At 37.8% G+C, this 24,896-nt stretch overlaps 1 protein-coding gene across 1 annotated transcript; it reads right to left on the reverse strand.

Annotated features, from left to right (window-relative positions):
* Window positions 1–10,634: 10,634 nt before the first annotated feature.
* Window positions 10,635–11,565, reverse strand: LOC149190202 (transcription factor LRL1-like). Its single transcript, XM_089413370.1, has 3 exons — window positions 11,432–11,565; window positions 11,283–11,351; window positions 10,635–11,173 (listed from the first exon to the last, which is right to left on the reverse strand). The coding sequence occupies exons 1-3, from the start codon at window positions 11,486–11,488 to the stop codon at window positions 10,910–10,912; spliced, it is 390 nt and encodes a 129-aa protein (XP_089269496.1). The 5' UTR covers window positions 11,489–11,565; the 3' UTR covers window positions 10,635–10,909.
* Between the last annotated feature and the right edge of the window lie 13,331 nt (window positions 11,566–24,896).

A 24,896-nucleotide genomic window follows, 5' to 3' on the forward strand; every position in this document is an offset into this window, starting at 1 on the left:
GATTTTAATTAAAACTCTCTTATTGATGGTTTATTGGCTCAACTAAAGTGGGTAGTTTATATATACACCACCAGGTTTGAGTCATATAAAGTGGCATTCTTGTTTGTGTTGGTACAACATAACAATTTGAGTTAGATGCAAATATTTGGTGACATGGGCATAATAGTTATCCCACTTATAGCTAACCTGCCAAAGTTTTTTAATTAAATAGTGATAATAGTAATATATACTCTTATTAACGTTTTCTAATTAAATTCAACTAAATTTAATAGTGTTAATATTTTCCTATAATGTTAAATCTATGTGCATTAGCATCATTGCATTAGAAATTTAGTAGTTACCAAAAAAACATTTAAAGTGTAAATCCATAAGACGCAAAGGGAAAACGACCATAAATAAACTATTTGAGGATTTAATCATAAGAAATATTTTCAAGTCATCCTTCAATGGTGTATTGGACTTTTTTTTTAATTGGCCCACATGTAAGGTAGCATGGAAAAACATTATGACTTGCCTAGATCCATTTTAACCTCGGATCTATCAAGTGTCGAGAGGGATCAAATCTCTTATTTTTTAGTGCAAAACTTGAGGAAAATTTTGCACCTCAAAAGATTTGTTTCCTCTCGACACTTGATAGATTTAGAGTTAAGATGGATCTAGACTGGTTATATATTAAATGAGATTAACCATAAGATAGTTTTGAATTATAAAATATTATATCAAGAAATATATTATCAAGCTAATGTTGCTTTAAACCTAATTTATGATACTTTAACCAATAAATAAAAAATGATATTAAAAAAAGTTATACATCTTAGATTATATTAAATGATACATATAAATTATAAAATAATATATTATTATACCAACTTTGGTGGTTATTTATTTTTTTATTTTTATTTTTTTTTCTAAGTAAAACTGATCTATTAATAAAAACATAATGTACAAAGAGGCACCGGACTCTGTGGTATTGGGTTCGTTAGATGACCATTTTAAACAACAAGTCTTGATATCACGACTGCCCCAGGGGAAACCAGTCCGAGAACGAGGTAAGGAAAGTTCATTTTACCCTCGCAGGGGCTACAGTTCCAAAATAAAAAAATTTGACCAAAAGACTGTAAATTTCAGTAATACATCCATAGTGAAACCTACTGTTTAGCTCAAAATTCTCCATAGTGAAACAGCTCATGAGAACCAAAGCTTGAGAATCAAAATTAACCATAAAAAAAGAAAATAAGCAAACCGAACTCAGGGCCCGACACGTGACCTAGCATGCAGCAGCAAGGTGGCTTTTGTTGGTTTTTCCTCCACGATCGGACACCAGCCATATTCTTCTGAGCCAGTATCCGTTGCATGCCCGCCACCTGCAGTGTCCTCCGTTTGAATTCCTTTGTCCTTGCGGGTGGCTTCTCCTCCCAGAGTCTGCTGTTGGCTGCTGGACGGGTTGTCCCTGTCTCTCGGCGGGTGGCTGGAGCTCGGCTCCCCTTGAAAGATGTCAAGCTTTGGAGGATCCTTGTTTGTTTTCGGGTTGAGCTTTGGTTCGGGGCAGGAGTCAGTGACCTCTCTGAAATCCACCGTGACGGTGGCAATGATGAGCGGCCTGTCCATGGAGCAGCGGAACTGGAATTGAGCTTGTTGGGAGGAAGCAGTTGTAGCAGTGGTGGCGGTGGCGAATCCCCCAAAACGCCGAATCTCGCTGGTGCCCAGTGTGCCTCGGCCGTTGCGGGTGTCCGGGTATCTGCCAATTAAGCGGGTATTGGAGGGGCTTGTGGGAGGGGAGGCAAACGGGGAAGTGGCGACAGCGGGGGGCAAAGACGAAGGGCGAGTGGCTTCGCCTCGACTACCACCTCGCCTGCTTCTCATTCTATGGCGTTGGCGCATGATTCTTTGTCTAGAGAGCTGCAACGGGTGATGAATTACAGGGTTAGGAGGCGGGCCAAGAACGACAGAGGGGATGTTGTAAGGAGCAGGGGAATTCAAATCCGGACCAGAGGAAAGGGCCGAGACCGCAAAATGTAGGTGACAAAGAGAGGACTGAGAAAAATGGTGACCATTGCCTAGGTTGACGCAGCAGAGGAGACGGCAACGTCTTCCTGTAGCAGTGCGAAGGCTCGGCTCTGCTGCAGAGGGATGGCAAGAACAACTGAGAGGCCGAATAGGTGAATGCGGGGGGCTTTGCTCCATAATTCGGAATTTGCAGAGAATTTCTCGATTTTCCAAATTGATTAATGGCGCCGGCCAAGGAGCCAGGACTTGCCTTAATTTCCCACAGGGGAAGGCGCAGGTTGCCATGCTGATTAGCCACCTGCTTGTCCGGCGGCCCATGCGCATTAAAGACTTATCTAACACCCGCATCCGAGGGTGCTGCATCCATTTGCACCAACGTGGTGTATTCCTGTTGGTGTGTGGCATCTTTTATAATTTCGAGCAAACCTGTATATAGAGTTTTGTTGCTTATCACCCCTAGATTAGCTAAGAGGTTGGCCACTTTGTTGCCATTTCTCTTGATATGTTTGAAAGTAATTGCTTTATTTATAATAAGCAAATGCTCAATGTGTTGTAGACGAGCTGCAAGTCTGTAGCTACAAGATAGCTTGTTTACTGGAGTTCCCTGTATAATTTGTTGGGCCATGTTAATAAGGATTTGAGAGTCTCCTTCTATGATTAAGGGAAAGTAGCTATGCGAGATTAAGACCTTGCCACAGTCCCTCCAATTCTGTTGAATTGTTTGTGTCCCATCCTGAGGTGCCTAGGTAAAGAAGTAAAGGATTGCCATAGTGATCCCTGAAAATTCCTCTGTGCCCGGCCTGACCTGGGTTGCCTTTAGAAGCACCATCAAAGTTGAGTTGGGTGAATCCTGCGGGCGGAGGGCACCACTTGCTGGAAGATTGGTGGGCAAGGATGGATCTGGAGGGTGGCTCCTGAGTCTGGATGAGCCTGAGATTCCAATTCATCCATATATTTTGTTCTTGCGGTTCGATGGGGCAGTCCTCCTTACTCCAAGATTGGAGTGCTAGAGTTTTCTGAAGGTTGCTGCACATATTATTCCAAATTATTTCTGTGGGGGTGGCTTGATTCCTGAAGATACGCCGATTCCTCTCCTTCCAAATTGTCCACATGATGATGCCTGGTACAAGTTTCCATAATGCATTAAGCAGGGGACTCTTATGCGGGTTTTTGGCCCAGTGACGAATGGTTTTGGTGATGTCTTCTCTATCTCTGCCACCTTTTTGACATCGGAAAATTATTTTATCCTAGTATAGTTTCCCCCTGTTGCTCGCAGTTGGGGCATCTTGAGGGGCCATGAAAGTTTCTTTTCCTTAGGTTGTCCCAGGTGAGAATTCTTTTGTGGCAGAGTAACCAGAGAAAAGTGGAGATTTTGGGCTAGATTTTAGGGGACCACACTTTGTCCCAGAGAGGATCCTTGTTGGCCTGAGGATTGATTATAAGATTGTATACCTCATGTCTAGTAAAGGTGCCACGTGGTTTGTATCCCCAACGTAATATGTCCTTTTCTTAAGAAAATCTAATACGCCTATTGGTTAGCTCTGTGTCCAGCGCCTTATACATTATCTTTGTACCATTCTTGATAATGAGTTCTGCTTTGTGCCATTGTCGATATCCCTAATTGAGGGTGGGGATCCAGTATTGGTTGACCTTTTCCCAATGCTGAATTTCCTCATCCGTTGTTGGTGGAGGTGAGATTAAGTTGTGGAGTTTGGGTTTTTGCTGCCATGAATCTGTCCAGAAACGAGCACTATTGTCGTCCCTTATTTCCCAAAAGTTGTGCTGATGGATCATATGTCTGTGCATTCTAGCCGAGTCCCATATTAGGGAGCCTTTGTCCGTGTCTGTAAGCCTAATTAGTTCATCATTCGATCTGTGATTGGCATACTTGGCTCTCCATAGGATCGCTTAGGGGGTGTGTGGGGCTGAAAGCCACTTCCACTAGAGTCTAGCGCCCATGACTGTGTTGTTGTGTTGAGGGTCCCGAAGACCGATTCCTCGAAGGTTTTTTGGGAGGCAAACTGTGTCCCACTTGACTAGTGCCCATTTGCGATTATGTCCTGTCGAACCCCATAAGAAGTTCCTTTGGAGATTTTTGATTTTTTTAAGAACCCATTTGGGCACTGCTAAAACAGAGAAAAAATAAAGAGGCATAGATTGCAGAATAGCTTTGATGAGGATTATCCGGCTAGCCATGTTTAAGGCTCTAAAGGTCCAAGAGGTGAGGCGGGATTCAAGCTTGTCGAGGAGAAGTTGCCAAGAGGAGTGCTTGAGGGCAGAATCTGTTAGGGGAGCACCAAGATACTTGGAGGGGAGAGAGGCAATAGAGAATCCCAACATGCAAGCTATGGACAATTGAGTTATGGCAGGAGTATGGAAAAAGAAGATTTGGGATTTGACTGTGTTGATACTGGCACCAGAAGCAGTGGAGAAATCATCAAGGAGGGATTTGAATTTTCTGGCTTCCTGGACCGAGGGATGCCCAAATAACATGTTATTGTCCACAAATTGCTGGTGGGTGATGGCAGGGGAGTTGTGCAGGGAGATTCCTCTAAGCTGATTCTCTTGGAGGGCGTGCTTTATGGTTCTACCCAACCCTTCAGCCATTAGAACAAAGAGGAAAGGAGATAGGGGATCCCCTTGGCAGATGCCTCTTGAGGGTTGAAAGGGGGTGGAGGGTATACCATTAACCAGGATGGAGAAGAAAGCTGAGGAGATTAAGCTCATGATCCAGCGAACCCACACAGGTGAGAAACCAAAGGCTGTTAACAACGATTGAATGTACATCCAACTCAACTTATCAAAAGCTTTGGAGAGGTCGATTTTTAGTAGCATACCTGCTTTTTTATGGTGCTTTAGAGAGTGAATGATCTCGTGGGTGAGGATGATTCCGTCCATGATTTGCCTTCCTTCAACATAGCCCGATTGTTCTGGCGAGATGAGCAGGGGAAGCAACGGCTTCAAACGAGAGGCTATAACTTTGGAAATGATTTTATAGATGACATTGTAGAGGGCTATAGGCCTGAATTTGTCCGACGTATTAGAGTGTTCCTCCTTTGGGATTAGAGTGATAAAAGTTGCATTCAGGGAGGGTAGCATCCAATGGAGAGTTCTTAACTCTTCGACTACCTCCTAGACTTCCTCTTTGATAATATCCTAGAATTTGTGGAAGAAAGTGGAGGTAAATCCGTCTAGACTAGGGGCTTTTCCTTCCTGAAGCTGCTTCATAGAAAATTCCACCTCCTGTAAGGTTACCGGTCGTAAAAGCAATTGATTATGTTCATCTGTGATTACCTTTGGGATATGAGGGAGAATCTTGTCAATTGCTGGCTTTCTGTTGGTGTTAGGTTCTTGATGGACTGATTTGAAGTGCTTGATGAGTTCTTTTTCAATATCCCCATGCTCTTCCAATCAGTCTCCCTGTTGGTTGTGAATGTGGGTGATGTTGTTATGCATTCTCCTTTGGATTGTTGAGTGATGGAAGAATTTTGTGTTCCTCTCCCCTTCCTTTAACCATCTTATTCGTGATTTCTGTTTCCATAGGATTTCCTCTTGTTTCTCTCTTTCATGGATCTGAGTCTAAAGATTCTTTTCCTGTTCATTGCGGGCTTCAGTCCTGCCTTCGTTGATGATAGTTTGCTGGAGTTTCTCCATTTCTTGAGTTAGGGCTTGATGAGCTTGAAAAATGTTTCCAAAGGTAGCACTGTTCCATTGTTTGATTTGTGCTTTTAGGAATCACAACCTTTGTTGAAATTGAAACATTTTGGAACCGGTAGGGGGAGGAAAGCTTTTCCATGTATGTTGTACTAGATCTTTGAAGTGTGGATGGTTCAACCAGAAGGATTCAAAGCGGAAGGGTCGTTTAGTGGAGTTCCCCGGTCTTTGCCATTGAAGCGAGATTGGCCAATGGTCCGACCCTGCAAATGGAGAATAGAGGTTGAGAGGTCTCCTCCCAGGTGAATAGCATTATCTGATAGCAGAAATTGATCAAGCCTAGAGGCAATCTGATGTGGACCAGACCTTTTGTTATTCCAAGTGAATATTTCATTGTTATTGGGCAGGTCAATTAACCAGTTGCTTTGTATGAATTGCTTGAAGTACTCACTTTCATTGTCCAGTCTGATTCAGCCTCCTGTTTTTTCTTCTAATTTGGTGATCATATTGAAATCGCCTCCCGTGATCCAGAGTGGATGGGATCGGTTGGCGTTAAGCAGTGAAAGCATGTCCAAGGTAGTGATTTTATCCTCAGCAGCTTGCGGGAAATACACATTGGTAAGATGACCATGCACATTGGTCCCTATGATATGGAAATTGGCTTGAATGAAGTGGTGGTTTGCATGAAAATCTGTGAGCGTAATAGCCTGTGCATTCCAAGCTATTGCTAATCCACCCGAGGCTCCTATAGCATCCACCGCCATTGTGTGACAGCCAGGCCATGCTTTTGAAAGAGTGGTGTTGAGAAGAGTACTATTACATTTCGTTTCTTGCATAAAGAAGATATGGGGTTTCTCCTTCTGTATCAAATTTTTTATCATTCTATATTTCCCTGGGCCGTTCAACCCTCTTAGATTCCATGATGTGAGCTTCATGGTTCAGGATTGGGGAGTGGCCTGTAGTACTTGGTGAGTTTAGAGTATCTTCCAGATTCTACCAGCATTTCCCCAATGAGGATAGTTCGCTGTAGATCCGTCTTTCTCCCTCTTTTCTTGGTATCCTTGAACATGTTCTTCCCATCCCACTGACTCCCTCGTTGAATTCCTAGAGATCTTTGTTGATGTGCTTTGGAGAGGATGACCTCTAGACTTTCTAGCTGTCTCGTTGGGATCTTATCATATTGTTTTTGCTTGCATGCCTGCTCAAGGCTAAAAATATCCAAGTCTCCTAGGTCAATTCTTTCCGGCTCTTCATCCATTTGCTTGAGATCACTGCTCTCTATTATGATGTTCGTTGCAAGCTTGGGATCAAGCATAATGTTATCAATGTCCATACCGTTAGATTTCCAGGTCAGCTCATTGATGGAGGCGGTGGGGGTTGAAGCTTGGGGATGATCAGGGATTTGAGCAGGAGACGAATCCTGCTGGGGGTTAGCATAGGGCTGAGAAGGAATCTCATGAGAGGGCATGGGGGGTTCAGGGACCACGGAGTCAGAGTGAGCCAGTATATCAAAGCTATTACTAGTTGAGGGATTTGGATTGCTGGTAGGGGTATTTTTGGGTTGAGAAGCAGGATTTTTGTGATTCCTTTTCCGAGAGTTCACTTTGGTAAAGCCCTCTTGGTCTGTTTGTCCAGAGGCGGAGTTGGAAGAGGGCTTGGTATTGAGCGGGCAGTCACGGAATAGGTGCCCATGTGCATGACATTTTCGACATCTGAATGGAACATGCTCATAATCTAAAGTTTGTATCCATTCAAAATCATCATGAAATAAACTTACCGAGTCCGGGAGAGCTTTGTTCAGGTGCATGTAAACACAGATGCGGGCATAGGAAGTGCATCTTCAGTGTTTTGTTTCTTCTGTGACTTTTATGAATTCTCCTAGTTCGTTTCCAATGTCTTTTAAAGATTCCTCATCCCAATATTCCAGCGGCAGGGAATATAGCCGGATCCAGACTGGTGCTGAGCTGAGATCTTCTTTATCCGGGTTGAATCTCTCAATCCAGTCCCTTAAATAAAGTCCTGCTGCATTGAAGAAGTAAGGTCCGTTGTCTAAGACCCTGTTTCGATCTTCTATGCAGTTGAAGATAGCTGTGAAAAAGCCTTTCGGTCCTAGCTTCAGATTAATGTGTCCCTTTGGTTTCCATTTGGCTGCTATCCATCCTTGTAAGGGTTTCTTTGTTGGCCAGAACCCAATAAATTTTCCAATAAGGGCATGATCTTTCATGTATTGGATCTGGGTGTTGATTCTCTCACTGGGAAGTTCAATCTTAGGTCGTTCTGCAGCTACAGGTTTGCAAGTTGCAGATGTTACTTTGGGTTTATCATCATTTCCCACTGCATGTTGCTGCCTATCTGGGGGTGTTTCTGCTATACCCTGTGGTTCATTATGTGAGTCAGTGTTGTGCTGATCTGTTTGTGTTTGCGAAACAGAGGGATTGTCAGAACTGTTCGAAGCCCGTGGTTTGGGGTTCACTAGAGGGGGAGGCTCAGAGTCCTCCCCCATCGGGGAAGCCATTGAGGTTGAATTATGTGCTGACGGGCGTCGCTGTCAGGAGTCGCAAGGTCATTGAGTCAGGGGCACCGTGCTCTGAGTAGTGCTTCGTCTCTGAGAATGGTGAAACCCTAGGTCGCCATATTCTTTAGAGACCGTCCTCTTCTTTATCTGTCACTACCAACTTTGGTGGTTAACCTATTCATATAAATTATATATTATAATAAATATTATGTATGTTAAATTAAATTAAAGTTAAGATAGTTGTAAATTATAAACTATTATTATTATTTTATTTTAAATAATTTGACAAGTCAAACATTACATATTATATTATAGCCAATCCTAGGGTGTAGATAAGACTTACTAGTTTTCAACCTTAAATTCGAACAACACATAAACCTAACAATACAAAAAGACCCATACAGGTCAGTACCTCCATGCCCACTCCCATCACCATCCAACCCAAAAATATGTTGTCTTGAAAACCCTCTTTTCCAGAGTCATCGCATCTCTGATCCCCAATTCCTCTCCCAAGAGAAATCTTATCTTAAAAAAGCCCTTAAAAACAATGGTTATTCCTCCAACCAAATCAATAAAGCTTTCCATGCAACTTGAAGTCCTTCCTTCGAAAAACCTCCAACCCTCCCCCTTAGAGCCATGATCTCCCTTCCCTATATAAAAGGAACCACTGATCACATCTCTAAATTTTTAGCCAAGAAAAACATTAAAACTCTATTCAAACCTTTCAAGACTTTAAAACAATTATTTAAATCTCCCAAATATCAATTGGATCCATGCCCATGTGGTCATTCTTATATAAACTAGTAGATCCATTAAAACTCATCTAAAAGAACACATGACAAATACATATCATAATCATTGTTCTAAATTTGTCATCGATGAACATTCCTTCAAATCCAAACATTTCATGTGCTTTGACCAAGCGAAAATCCTCGGCCCCGCTCCTTTCTATTCCACTTGGATTATTCGTGAAACCCTTGAAATAGAAAAACATTTGAATAACTTTAATCTTGAAGATGACTACAAATTAGCCAATCTTGGAATACTCTAATTCATAATTTTAAGCTTTGATTTTTTAAATTTCAGTTTCTTATTGCTTATTTCTTTCTCCCCCATTATCAATAATTTTAATATTTGTAATAATAACCTTACTTATTTCCTTTAATAATCTTCTTTATAAAATTTCCCTTACCTTTTAATCTTTCCCCTTCATTTTCCCTGTTCCCTCTACTCTATGCTTTAATTAATTTATCTAAAAATTTATTATTTTTTTCCCTGAAGGAAAAATCTCAATTTCCATTAATATTTGAAAATTACATGTTGTAGATGCTTAAGGAAACATATGCAGTAGGTTGGAGTGACTCGCCCTTCAAAAATATAAGTACAAAAAACCCCTCATAGGGGGTGCTGATAATGATAGCATATTTACATGTCAAGATATAGACAACTTAGTGTTCAGTCAAGATATATATAGGATAGAGATCAATAAAACCAAAAAACAAGCCCATTCAAGCCCCTATACTCTGATGTCAATATATGGCTTGTGGTAGTGCTGGTAATGTTTCCCGTCCAACAGCTGGGCCTTTAAACGAAGTGCATCATCCAATATGTGTCTCAGTGAGAATGCATGACATATAGATGTGTTGTTGAACCAAGTTATAATGATCTTGGAGTTCCGAAAAATTCACAGACGCCTACACTGTTTCTCTATTGGAAATTGAAAAAGATATTTGAGGGTGATCAATTCAGCAAAATTATTTGTCCCATTGCCGAGTCCCATTTGGATTTTGAAGAGGTGAGTGTCAAGATACAAAATGGCTCCCCCCACATCCCATAATTTAAAAAACTATTATTGTCAAATCATTGTTTTTATTTAATTCTTACTTAAATCAATATTTAATAATAAAATTAAAATTCTTTCTTTAAGATAATTATCTTTTCTTTCTTTTTTTGCTCACCATAGATTTAATCAATATTTATATATTTCATTTTTGCCCAAATATATATTTTTCTCTATTATATAAATTTTATTTATATTTTCATTCAGTTAACTATAATTAAAAATCTTCCATTAAATCCATTATAATGTTTAATTTTAAAATGGCTTATTTATTGATTTTCATTATTTTTTAATTGTCCATTAGATTCTATGGTTCATTGTTTGGCCTTATGTTTTCTTTTAGTTTAGTAATTCTGACTGTTTTCACTATTTCCACTTTTATAAGTCCATATGTTTACTAGTTTCTAATCACTTGGGTTTCTTAGTCCCTCAAAATGAGTAAGATAAGTAAAGTGTCCACCTGAAACATTGGATAGTAACCTCAATCCAATAATAAAATACAAAAATAAAAACATATAAAATACAATAACGAAATCCAAAAATAATCCCATATATATTACAATATAACCACATATATAATACAACAATAATTACTCAATATCACTGGATTAATAAAGGTTCATCGAAATAACGATCAGATTAATCACAATAAACCACTTATAACAGTAATGTAACATGCTCGCCTACTTCTTCTGGAAACCCTCTAGACAAGGGAATCTCAAAATACATACAACAAATGCCTGGATACTTAAACCATAGGTCCTCCGGATATCTTTGCTAACCCTTTTCTAAAACTTCGCGCAAGCTAGATATTATCCTAAATTCTGCTTCATTTGAAACATCGTTAGGAACTTTTCTTCCTCTCTTTATAACTTTGTTTTCTTGCAGGCAAATCACGCATAATTCCAGCAGATCTCATTCCAGGAACACAAGGAATTTGTAACCCTAGATCCAATCTGTGGCTTTCTAGTTCGATGCGATGTAACAGTCGCCTGTACAATTGGAATCAAACAAACCTCTTTATTTTGTAAATATTCCAGAGTTGTGTTCATATCCATCTCCATTTGCCTTAAAACAGTCTTCTCAAACTCGATATTATCCTGTAATAGTGACGAACCAACTTGACCCAGAGCGGCTGATGCGTGACTGCTACATACCTGAGGAAAACCACTAAGGATGGCATCAGCGAACAAAGTAAAACACAGGTCAGTGTTCCACTAAAAGGGTAATTTCTCTACTTGTTAAAACTGACAATCAGGCGTGTACCTCAGCTGGAACATTCACAACTAGAGACACAACTACACCTGTTTCACCATGCTTTATCGTGCTCAAAACCTGCAAAACAGTAGAACAAAAGTTACTATCACAGGCTTCAAAATGCCAATCTTGCAAAAGATTCAGGTCGAAGTGAAAACCTTTAAAAGAGCCCGTCTCTTTCTGCATACATTAGGAAAAAGTAATTTAGCTAACATTCTATCTATTAAGATGCATCTCGCTGACCTTTTTTTCCCTAGCAGTTAAAGCAGATGATATGTATCTGAGATAATTGTGCACTTAAAGCAGATGGGATGTATTTGAGATAATTGCATAGTGGTGTATTTGATTTTATTATTGAAATCATTTGATTATATTTGGTTTTATAGACTATTTTTAGTTTAATGGACGTTAAAATATCATATCATATTATATTACATATATTTCTCTGCCCAAATTCAACAAGGACTTTATTAAAGATTAAAAAAGTTTCATTCCAAATAATAACTCATGAATCAGATTAAGAAGATTAAAAATGTTTCATCCCAAATAATTAGTTTTTTATATTAAATTTATTTTTTCACTCTAGATTGTATTACATTACCACTAACATTAAATTGTGTTGTTTTTAAAGTTAATTATAATAGAGGCAACATTAAAAAATGTTTACACTCAATCTTTCTTACATCTCCTCCATACCTTATAGAGTGCTTCTCCACGCAATAAATCTCTTCTAAAAAAGGTCCAAAAATATTCTTGACATTAGTTTATTTGCCATGGAGTTGTGTATATGTGAGACTTTTTGGAGTTTCTAGCGGATTTCTAGCCAGCATCTTGTGAAAAGAATTGTGGTGAAATCTTGATTTGTGTTATTTAAACTAGTTTTTTGAATGCATATATGGCGCCTTTAAAATAATCCAAACTCTTAACTAATATTTTTTCTATATTGTCGCCATTTGAACCTCCTTGAAGGATTTTGAACTTAAGTGTTTACATTAAGACAAGCTTGATCACATCATTGCTTGTCATTAAACCATAATTTCATGGAAAAGCTAACATTATCTTCCTCTTGATAAAAGCACATTGGCTATTTACTATATTGGGTTCATAATGAGTGTCTAGAAACCTCTTCTTTATGGTATCCCAAAAATGAATACTTTTTGATTTAAAGAGCTTCCACAAGGAGGAAGTATAAAGGCACATGATTTATTAACTATATTGGGTTCATAATGAGTGTCTAGAAATCTCTTCTTTAAGGTATCCCGAAAATTGAATACCTTTTTGACTTAAAGAGCTTCCACGAGGAGGAAGTTTTCACATTTTTGTAAGAAGAAAGCATCACAAAACCATAGCAAAGAACCATTGTAAAACAAAATAATGTAAGGGATAGTTAACCACCTAAAAAAACAAAACATTGATTGCAAAGTCCCATCACCTTGATTGCTTGAGGATACCTATAAAAACCTAATTATTATTTATGCAACAATTTTCATAATTTCTTTTATAAATATTTTATTGATTTATTTAAAATAAATGGTTTTTGTTTATGGTTTGTTAAATTGATGTACCTAATATATTTTTCTAAAAGGAAAATTGGTGCTCACAATGATACATATGATATAGATTCAGACAATTTTGATTTTTTGTTTAGATTAAGGTTTGTTTAATTTCTATTCACTATTTTTCATTGATAAGTTTTTGTAAGTTAACTTTACATAATTTTGGGATTTGGAGAGCTATTATATCTCAGAAAGTGTGTCAACTAACTAACGTCCTCATTAGCGTAGTAGCTAATTTCTTTATTTTGTATGACTGATTATATTACTCATCTTTTTTTGGCAATTTACTTGGAATTCATGATTGATGGAGTTCTTTAGAGACAATTTTTCCTTTTCAATATAAGTGAATATTGCAATTCCTATGTTTCTAATTATTGTTGGTTTTGATTTTCATGCCTACAAATATTACTTTCTTTGTTTGCAATTACTGTTGGTTCTGATTTTTGTTCCTTTATTATGTCCCAAGGAGTTATATTTATGCCTAGAATTTTTTTACGATAGCCTAAAACATACATTTTTTCGAGTCAATAACATGCAATAGTTCTTGATCACTTCAGTAAATGACAACTGACAATGGAGAATGTATGTAAATGTTGTATAGTCATGATTTGAAGTTCCCAATAGATCATCGTAAAGGTTTGCCTCTTTTTATGCCATCATAAACTCTTAGTGGCAAGTACTTTACTAACATACAAGTATGGGATAAACAAAATTGAATGCAAGTTACTTAGAATGGCATCCTTGCATCACCTTATTCAGAAAAACCATCAACTTTATTATCCTTCCAATTCATAATAATATATGTGAATAATGAATTTGACCTCCATTATATTCTCTTTGCCAACCTTGCTCCTCAATACTAATTAATAATTACCCATAAAGTCAGTGTTTGTTCCAATTTCTTTATTTTCAATAGAACGGGTATTTGAAATTATAGAGAGATTGTCTGGGTTGAAGGCTAGAACCTTTTATATAAATATTCAAATGCTACTCCTATTCCTAGACAAATTACAACACATTTTTTCCTTCTTGCCTTTCTACTAAACTGTAAAATTCTGCTTCTATTATATTTATATATCCTCCAAAATACACTACCAAAAACTGCATATTTGCAATGCATTTAGTTGCTTAAATTTGGGGTGAGGTTGTCTCCTGCTTCCTTTTGCTTTGTTGGACGCTTCTCCTCCTTCTCTTTTAGGTTGCCCAGGAAGATCCCCTACTGCCAATTTTGCTGAGATCTCCCCCATAGCCATGAGATTTTCCAATTCTACTTGCACCATATCCACCTGAAGTTTATCAATTTCTTCCATAATCATGGTATGGGAAGAATGCCCCTAGGCTCACCATTAATCAATTAGTGGCCTTGGGGCAGCCCTGCGCCCAAGTTGGCCATTTCATCCGCATTTTTATTGTGTGCCCTTAATACATGGAATAACTCCACTTCTTCAAACGTCTCCAGTTGTTGGTTGATTCGACATTGCAATGAGACTCTAGGAGCAACCTTGCCATTCTTTACCTTATGTAATTGTTGTATAACCAAGAGAGATTCTCCAATGACAATCAATCTTTTGATTTCTCTTTCCCTAGCCAATCTCAGTCCTTGATAAAGGGCAAGGTACTCAACTACATTATTTTTGGATTTCCCTAGCCTCCATGCATACTTTATTTCTCCTTTTTCATCAGGGTCTAAAACCACCCCTCCTCCTCCTACCTGTCCTAGATTTCCTTTCGATGCCCCATCAAAATACAAGAAGAAACTAGATTTCCCTTCCTCCATTCTTTTAACTCTTTTTCCTCCATCTGAAGCTTCTAGTTGGGACTAAATGTAGGCTTCTTACAACAACTAGCATGAAATTTTGGATGATCAATATTACATTACTTGCTTTCTACTTTCGGGATTATATTAAAGATCTGTTGGATCATATCCTCTAGCTATTATAGCCTCAACTAAAAGTTGCTTTACTTTGGTTGTTGTATTGATACTATTGACTTCTTTGTTCTAGAAGATTGCTTGGTTGCACGCTAGCCATATAAACCAACAAATATATTTAGGAAGGGCTATTCAATACCAAGCAACTAAGTTACAAACATCGCTTCCCATGTCTCAGGGACATTTTCAAACTCTTTAACTTCTCTGAACGTTGCTTGTCGAACTGCTTGAGCGTAGCTACATCTCTTAAACATATGCTTAATAGTCTCTTCCTCCTCTTTGCACAACACACATCTCGACGGGCCTAGAATTTTTCTTTTCCTTATATTTTCCACTGTAAGGATTTTCCTCAGAACGAGCTCTCAATAGAAGGTGTTTATCATGGGGAAACCATCATCATTCCAAACACCCTTCCATATTCTTGTATTTGACAGAGGCCCTCACTTGTGAAGCAACACTCTGTATCCCTTTTTTACTGTGTATGAGATATTTTTATTGACTGCCCACATTCTTTCATCTAAAAGATTTGTACTTATGGGTGTGCATCCCTTTAAATTTTGAATCATCAGGCTCCATTCAGCCAATAGGTGTCCAAGGACTTCTAAGAAGATCCAACGTCTCCAGTGTCCATTTTCATCCCAAGATGAGAGATAAAAAATGAGTACCAATTGTTGGGCTTTCATCCATTCTACCAGATCTATCATTTTTGGATTCTCATTTAATAGCTCCTTCGTAGGGAGATGATCCTTCCATAATAATATTATTCACCCATTTCCAGCTTTCCAGCCTAGGTGATCGATTATTAGTGGAGAAACCACCTTGTAAAGATTCCATATTTTTGATCCCTTCTTTATCCATTCTTTGTGAAAAATAAGTTTGGAGGGAAGTCTTCCACCATTCAGTGGTAGGAGAGATCATCCTCCAAACTATCTTGGCACCCATATCTATGTTCATAAATTCAAGATCCATCACACCTAGTCCTCCACACCATCTGGGAAGCCTAACTGTCTGCTAATTTACAAGATGGAATCTGTTTTCATTTGATTTGCCACCTTGCCACAAAAACTTTCTGATAAGCCCCCCAATCTTGGTCAGAATTCCCTTCGGGGCTAAAAGCGCCATCCCTGTATAAAGAGGAAGGGCAAAAAGTACTGCTTTAATGAAAACAAATTTCCCTGCAACATTAAGCCATTGAGTTCCCTAACTCGGTGTTTTTTTCTTGATTTTCTGAATCACCCCTTCCCAAGAATAACTGTTTGTTTCTCCTATGGTTATTGTCAGTCCAAGATGTTTAAAATATTTCCATTGTTTTCAGACCGACTAGGATAGTTCCCTTGCAATTTCATTCAAGATCTCTTCACTACTATTCCAACCATAAATGTGACACTTCTCCTTGTTAAGATTTCCACCGAACAGCTCAAGATAACTGCGCAATATGTTATGAAAGTAATTGGAAACTATTTTAAAGTCCCCTCCCAATAACAAGGTGTCATCTGCAAAGAGTGAGTGATTAACACTCTAAATTTCGAGCAATGCTTAGCCCCACTAATTTTCCTTCATGTCTTTCCCTTTCAAGATTCCTGGGAGCAGAACCCTACCAATATAATATATAACAAGGGGGACATGGGACATCCTTGCCTCAACCCTCTCGTTGCTTTGAAAAATCCCACAGGTCTTCCATTCGCTAATACAGTTATCCAAGGCGAACTAATATAAGTTGCAATCAATTGGATTGCTTCTTCACTAAAGCCCATTTTCTTCATAGTTTTGAATAAAAATTTGCACTTAACCCTGTCAAAAGCGTCCTCCATGTCCAATTTTATAACCATACATGCTTCCCCCATTTCTTTGCTGGTGTGGATAGCCTCCTGCACTAATATTATGTTGTCTACTATCTGCCTCTTCTCCATAAATCCCCCTTGGTTTTCAAAGATTAGAGAGGGGAGAAGTTTTTTGAGCTTGTTCGCTATTATTTTCACGGTGATCTTATAAGAAGAATTGCAAAAAGAAATAGGACGATATCTAGAAAAGCTTACCGGATTGGATTATTTTGGTACAAGTGCTAGTAAAGAGGAGTTTGTTTCACCCCCTAGTCTTTCCTTTGTTCTGGAGTTGTTTACCATGTGGAGGAGGTCCTTTTTAATCAAATTCCACATAGCCTTGTGGAAGCAAATTGAGAATCCAACTGGACCAGGTGCTTTATCTGGTTACAAGCCCCATACCACCTCTGCCAGCGCTTCTTCGCTTACCTCTCTTACCAGCCAATGGTTGTCCTCCTTCGTTAGAGATGATTCAATTGGATTCATGAATTAAATAGCCTTCTGCTCATCCAATCCACCTTATTCCTAGTATAGGATGGAAAAATGATTAAAAGTCTCTTGCTTGATACCTTCCAAGGTGATGATTTTCTCTTTTCCTTCAGGTGTAATTTCTTTGACCCTGTTTTGAGCTTCTCTAAATTTCGCCATTCTATGAAAGTAGGTTGTGTTTTGATCTCCCTCCTGAAGCCATAGACTTTGGGATTTCAACCTCTAATGTTGTTCTTCCTTTCTACCTTCAACATAGATTTCTTTTTTTAGAGTCGCTTTTGCCTCTAAGTGTTCCGATGTTACTTCCATAGTTTCCATTTGTCGTTGATGAGCTTCTAGCCTCTTTTGCAACTCTTGTCGCTTCCACCCTAGAGGTTGATATTTTGTCTTCATCCATTTTATTAACTCTCTTTTTACGACCTTCAACTTGTTTTCCCAAACATAAGATGGTGATCCCATGATCGGCCCTTTCCAGGCTTGAGCGATCAACTCCAAAACTCCATCTTCCTTCAGCTAGGACGGATTGAATCTAAAGGGGATTGGTCCCAAATCCTTGACAGGGTCTAAGTTTATCAAAATTGGTTTATGGTCTGACTCTCCTTGAGACAGAATACTTGTGTTGCATTCCATGCCTTTATCTAACCAATAGCTATGAATCAAGGACCGATCCAATCGAGTTGCGATATGATTATTTCCACTGCATTTATTTGACCAAGTAAACATTTTGTTCTTTGGTGGCAGATCCACCAAATCCAACTCCATAATTATGTCTTCCACTCGTTCTCGGAAAGCGTCTCGGACAGGGCTTCCTCCTCTTTTCTCCATGGCCTTCAAAACTATGTTGGGGTCTCCTCCCAACACACAATTTCCATGCCATGTTTTCTCCATTATTCTTCCCAGGGAGTCCCAAAATTTCATTTTTTCACCATATATCACAGGCCCATAGACACAGACCACTGGTATTTTGTCTCCACTGCTTTTTTCCTCTAACAATACTATTATCCAATGTTGTGTGTTAAGGTTGTCCACAATTTTAAGTTATGATTCATCCCAGAATACTCCCAATCCTCCTAACGCACCCTTTGAGTCTTAAGCTATACCATTACTATTTTTCCAGATTTTTTTTTTTAATGTTTTCAGTTGAGACCTTTGCCTCGAGTTTTGTCTCTTGCAACAATAGAATCATTGGATTTTTCTTTCCAATCAACTTTTTTAGAGTTAGGATTTTTTGGGGGCCTCCCATACCCCTTAAATTCCATGAAAGAATGATCATTTCAGAAAGGGAGTTTTGAGAGTACCTCCACTTTCTTTTATTCCCTTCTGCACCTTTCGATGATTTTAACTTAATGATTTCTGGCAACATAGATTGGCTCCCAAGCTTTTTATTTTGCTCATCCTCCCTCTCTCTCACCATTTTCTTAGGTGGTTTGCCTTGGTGCTTTCTTTTACCACTCTTCGTTTCGAGGCTACTCCCTTCATCAGCCCATACCATCGTTTGCATTTTGGTTCGAGTTGTTACCCCTGTTGGGATGATAGCTTCTTCTTCTGCTCTATCTTGCTGCATATACAGTTCTTGAGTTGTATGCAATGCATCCCATTCATTATGTTGACTTATGTTCTCCTCTTCCTTCGCCTCTTCTACCTGGTTCTCATTTGGCTCTGGACCTTGCTCATTAGTTTCAATTTCTATGCCCTCATTCCCTTCCTGATTCTGTAGTATTTCGAAGAAGTTCTCAAATGTTGTTGTCCCACTCTTTTCCTTTATGCTTTGTTCTTTGTCATCCCTTGCTCTATTCTTATTTCCACCCTTCTTTTGAGTATGCCATTGATCTGCTTGCTCGTCCAGTGCATTTTTGGGAGGAGCTTTTTTACAGTCTCTTGTAAAGTTCCCATACTCATGGCAATATCGATATTTGAAAGGGACTTGTTCATAATCCAACGGCTAGCAATGGACCCATTCCCCTAAAGTTAAGTTAATTTATGATGGCAGCCCCTTTTCAAGATCCACCTCCACACATAGTTTTTCTCATGCAAACTGTGATCCTTTTGTTTATGCCCGATCGATGTATTTTCCTACTCCATTTCTGATTGTCCTCATGCAGTCATCGCTCCAGCAGGATAAAGAAATTTTGGGCAGTTTTACCCATACTGGGATTGCAGTTGGGATGTCTTCATTTGGGTTGAATTCTAGTGTCCACTTATTAAGATACATCCCCCTATTTCCGAAGAAGTAGGGTCCATTTCTAAAAATTATATCTTTGTCTTCTTTGTTCTCAAATAGAAAGGCAAAAAATCCATTACCATGGTCATATAACTTAATATTACCAGTCATGATTGATATCCAGGTTTTTTCAATCCATACCTTCACTGATTTTGGGTATGGCCACATCCCAACGAACTTCCCTATAAGGGCTCACTCCGAGAAAGCTACCGAAGTTCTTCTCACACCATTAGTAGCTCAACCGATGGAATTTATTTTGTTTTCTTGACAAACTTGGCATTCAAGTCTCTTTTTTGAGGTCGTTTTGCAATCGCTGAGATCATCACTTGAAATACCATGCTCTCATCAACCTAGGAAAGAGGGGGAGGGACCCCACACCCCCCTCACCCCCCACAACAGCCATGGAAAATGCACTCAAGCTTTCACCCTAGGGATACTAGAGCTCAGCTCACGTGCCACCAACTTGTTCCAATTTTGAAAAGTGGCTAATCTAACAATTACATAGACAAGCTAAATTCATTGTTTTTCCATTCATTATCTTAGTGATTTAAATTTCTTATATGAATAAATATATTCTTGATTAACTTGTCGGCCAATTTGTTATGGATTCACTAACTTCCACTACTTTGATCACTTACATTGGGTGCACATGACTGATCAATTTTTTAACCTTGAGATCTTTACATATGGATCGACCTTTACATAGGGTTGTTAATTATGATATTGTATATTATTATGCAAATACTAACATGTATCTTATATAATCTCCCAATATGGCCTTATCCTGAGCATGCTCATGATATTAGTGATGTGGAGCTTTAGTGCTTTATAGGGACTATTGATTACATGTAATTTATAGTGAATTTGAAATGAAGACTCTAATGGTAGAATGCGTTTACACACACACACACACACACACACACACATATATATATATAGTCTTACATTTGTTTACATATAGACACACAATTGTGTCAATTGGGTTTAGTTTGGGGGGTTTTGGGATGGAGTGTTATCATCTCCTACCCATGCTCTATTCTTGTAAGTGACACGTTGAGCTCATAATGAACACACTGTTGTTACAATTTCAAGCCATGTTGTTGACTTAGCTTTGTGCCTTTAATAATCTTGAATTTATCTCAAGTGATCATCTTTGAAATGAGGGGAAGTACCTACAACTTTTCCACGTGCATTGTAACATTGAAGAAAAAATATAGGAAAATATATTTGCTTTGTGTATCGACTCAACTATTTTGGTTTCTTGCCCATTACCACCCAAATAGGCCTTGCTATATATCATTATAAGTCCTCTACTAATGTTTTTTAGATTTCCCACAAGCCTATTATTTAACAAATCTTAACATATCACGATTTCCTTTTCAAACTGTGGAAAAATAACAAGATAGAAAGTTAGATCTAAAGTCAATTTACATGTTATATGATTTGGAACGACAACATATGTGATCAAGGAAATTTGTAATTCCACTTTCATATTTCTATTTAGTAAAGTTTATGTTAGCATTTGCTAAGAAGGGTTTTCTCTAATCATATCGACAATTATCATGTTCTAGTTTCTCATGGTCCTTGGGAACTTATTCAACCTAGTGGTAGTGGGTAAATGCCTGACAACATCACTTTACCTTATTTCAATGTAATTTTTGAAAATTTTCAATTGGTTGAAGCACAAATATGTACATGCAATTGTACCATTAGCCATGTCAGAGGATCTCCACTAAATTTCTTCAATGGATAGTTATCTCAATTATTTTCATAGTTACATCGAGGATCTTTGGATTGGGAAAATCTTGACTTGTGTTTAAACTAGTTTTTTCACTGCATATATCAATTCAACGCCCTCAAAAATCCCTGGGGCTCTTCGATTGTAAAGAGTTCCCTTGTCAAACTTGTAATTTCAATGAATCTTTGTTGGATTCTAGACAAATTAGAATGGAAAATAAGCCAAAAAAACTTTCTAAAAAATCACACTTAAAGACTACACAAATCTAGTAGTGGTAGAAAATCAAAACCATTGTTCAACCCAATCTCCTTTGGAGATGTGACAAGAAATCGTTGAGACCATAAGAAAAATGATATTGAATTATGTTGGATGTTGTTTGGGTATAGCCTAAATAGATTTTAGGAAATATAATTATAATCAATACTTGTTAAAAAATAATATCAAACTTTAATTGTCTAGCCCAAAATACCCTAATTATTATTCATGTATATTCTTCAATCAACTAAGTTAACTAAGAATAATGTTGATATAAGGCAAATAGTGATATCACAAAATGCATCATTTAAGAGATTCTTTGATTTTTCATTGTAAAGTCGTGATCAATAAAGCCCTCTAGATTCAAGCTTTGAGCTGGGCACTAGTTGATGTTATTTTAAAAGTCCTTATATGCAATGATGCTTGTGCCAACAAGAATAGCCATAATGGAGTGATTGTGCATACTAACGTATTGCTTGATTGTTGTAGGATTTTGAGTACAATTGTTTGATCTCACACACCCATTTGTAAAGCACAATGTGGGATATGTATGTGTACAAGCCCATGCATAATGCACATAATAAAATCAGATACATATATACTAATGCACTGAAATTGTTTTTTACTATAAAACTCTTTCCCTATTATATGTAATGATGATGCTAACAATTTTTAATATTGAAATAAAAAAATACCCTAACACTGGATGGTTAGTGTGCTACTAGGTTAGTGGGTTAATGAATTAGTAGTTCAATGGTTAGCGTATTAGCGAGTTATCAAATTATTAGCTCATAGTTAAGTGATTGGGTTATTAGAATATTGGTTTATCATCACTGGGTTAGTAGTTCAATGGTTAGTGGGTTAACATGTTATTATGTTGAATGGTTGGTAAGATGGCGGTTAGAGAGTTAGATTCTTAATCAAAGTATAAAATGTGTGGTTAGATGCTCAGTGAATGAGTGGGTTCGTAGTTAGTTGGTTGTTTAATTTATTGATCACGTGTTAATAGATTAAATGATTCGTAATTGGTGATTTACATTAATGAAATTGATTAATATATTATGTAGTAGGCAATTAAAAATTAACAATTTAATACAAAATAATTAGTAAAAATTGTGAGTTTATAGAATAAGATAAAAATTATAGTTAAATAATTAATAAATTATTAATTATTAATAGATATTAAAAAAATCAGTAGGTTAAGAGTTAGTGAATTACATGAAAAAACTCTTTTAATAAGACCAAACTAATTTTTAAATAAATTATCTTCTTATGTTGGAGACTAAACTTGAAAACCGTGGGAAAAAGTTAAGAGTTAGTAAGTTAAAAATGAGTTAGTGGATTACATGAACAAACTTTGTTTATTTAGATATGACCAGACTAATTGTTAAATAAATTATCTCATTATGTTGGAGACTAAACTTGAAACCCATGGAAAGGAGACTAAACTTGAAACCCAGGGAAAGGAGGCTATGAATAAGACGAGAATATGAAAAAACGACAAAGTCAGCAGAAAGAAAACATGTGATTCATTAAGATCATTCATGTGGTCTTCTGTGATAAATAATTGGATAGTTGTTCTCTCAGGGCTTCAGCATTTGCATCGGCAAATTGAGAAAGTTGTTGCTCGTAGCCTGAATCATGATGATGAGATAGGGAAACATCATCACACAACTTGTCACCTTGATCAATGATGATGTTATGCAACATACAGCACACAAGGATTATTCGAGGCAATTTATGTTTGTCTGGTCGCCACATCACTCCATCGATAATTCTCCATGTTCCTTTTAACCGGGCCATTGCCCTATCAGCAACCAATCTTGTGTCGTGGTGCTTCGCATTGAACTCAATCCTGGAAAGAGAAAGATCTTTACCATGATAAGGAGTCAGAAGCCAAGGTAACAGGGGATAAGCCCCATCACCAACTATATATTCTCTAATTTGAATGCCGTCCTCCAATTCCTTCGCTGAGCCATTCAGCTTCTCACCACATTCACATTGTCTGAAAAATCCTGAATTTTTCAGTATACGATCATCATTAATGCTACCAGGCCAACCAGTTAGAATATCACGAAACCTCATTTCAGGGTCCACAATTGCCTGCAATATCATACTGTAGTTTTCCTCGGAGTCCTGCCAAATATTTGAAGCTTCTACTGAAGGCAACCTCATAAGAATGTGGGTAGTATCAATGGCTCCACAACAGTTGGGCAAGCCTTGAATCATTTCAAATTTAGACTTAATTTCCTTCATTTCATTTGCATCAGGCCACTTCAAGTGATGCATGCCTCGTTCTTCCATAGCCTCCACAAACTTCCATGTCACCTGAGAAACTGTCGATTGCCCTACATCGAATGATTCTCCTACATTTTGTTGAGACTCACCTGAAGCCAGCCTTCTCAAAGCAATAGCAACTTGTTTTTCAACTGTTAGCACCCTGCCTTCTACTGTTACGATAACGGATAACGGCCTCGATGACACATCTGGTTTTACCAGGGAGCAGATGTAATCAAATGTCTTCCTTGAGACTCTGAAAAATGATTTGAACTTCTCTTCTTCATTATCTGTATTTATTTTTCCTGCATTGGAAACCAACAATCAGCCTGTTTCCATCTCCCCACAGACATGATTTACATATACCATATTAAATCCCACTAGCACAAAATGAGTGTCAAAGCACAAATAGATGCAGTGACAGACCCTTGTTTAACATGAGATCAACATATTAGACTTTAATATACTCGGGAAACATGATATCAAGGTCCATACAAACTAATTGATTTTAATTTACAAACTAATTGCTTTTAGTTTACAGACTAATTGAAATGTTATAGCATTAATCCTCTCACTTACCATACAAGTGCATGCTGACACACGTCATTTCAAAAGAAGCACATGGAACAAAAACATCTCTATGAAGACAGCTTAAAACAACGTTTTTCAGAGTAGAAAAAGCTCAAGGGACATTGATATTGCCATCAGTGGCAATAAAATATTCTTGATCTAAAATTCCCTTGTAAAGGAGTTTTTGAATTTAGTGATTCAATTTTGCCATTCCAAGATCCAAGTTCCAACTCATCATCTGAAAAGGAGGCATCACTTGCAAAAACTTCATAGTACATTTTCATTCTGCAATGCAAAATTTCTTTCCTCTGGAATTAAAAGAGTAAGCAGAATGCCTGTATACATACTGTAATTACCGCTCCCAGTGACTGCTTTTGGTCTTCCTTGGACAATCATATATAAAATTTTCTTCCTTTAACAACCCAAAAACTTGGAGGCACAAACCCAAAATGGAGTGCTTAAGTGGGTAACCCTAAAGTACTGGAATACGGTATTGAAGCAAGAAAATATACATATCTAGACAATAAGAGTTGAAAGCACAGAAAGGCTAAAGCATGTTTAATGATTAAGAGTCCCATAAGCACCAACATAGTTGTTCTCCAAAGAACATGATTAATTTCAAAGCTTGAAGTAGAGGGAAAATTAATGAACAAATAAGCGCTATATCAGTAAATTCCTGATTGTCAATTGAGTCTAGTTTTAGTCGTTAGGGAGAGGAAATGTTATCCTTCTTACCCAGGTTCAAATCTCACTTGTGACATATTTTG

The sequence above is a fragment of the Pinus tabuliformis genome, chromosome 3_1, assembly GCF_031772625.1.
Source record: "Pinus tabuliformis cultivar Carrire ecotype Pingquan chromosome 3_1, CPIR1, whole genome shotgun sequence".
Lineage (NCBI taxonomy): Eukaryota > Viridiplantae > Streptophyta > Pinopsida > Pinales > Pinaceae > Pinus > Pinus tabuliformis.

Excerpts from the sequence above, each read along its gene's own strand:
- LOC149190202 (XM_089413370.1), bottom strand. The coding sequence starts at position 11,488 with ATGTTAGCTAAATTACTTTTTCCTAATGTATGCAGAAAGAGACGGGCT. Across the intron at positions 11,352-11,431 it reads AGAGACGGGCTCTTTTAAAG|GTTTTGAGCACGATAAAGCA; the intron begins GTTTTCACTTCG and ends ACTGTTTTGCAG. Across the intron at positions 11,174-11,282 it reads TTGTGAATGTTCCAGCTGAG|GTATGTAGCAGTCACGCATC; the intron begins GTACACGCCTGA and ends GGTTTTCCTCAG.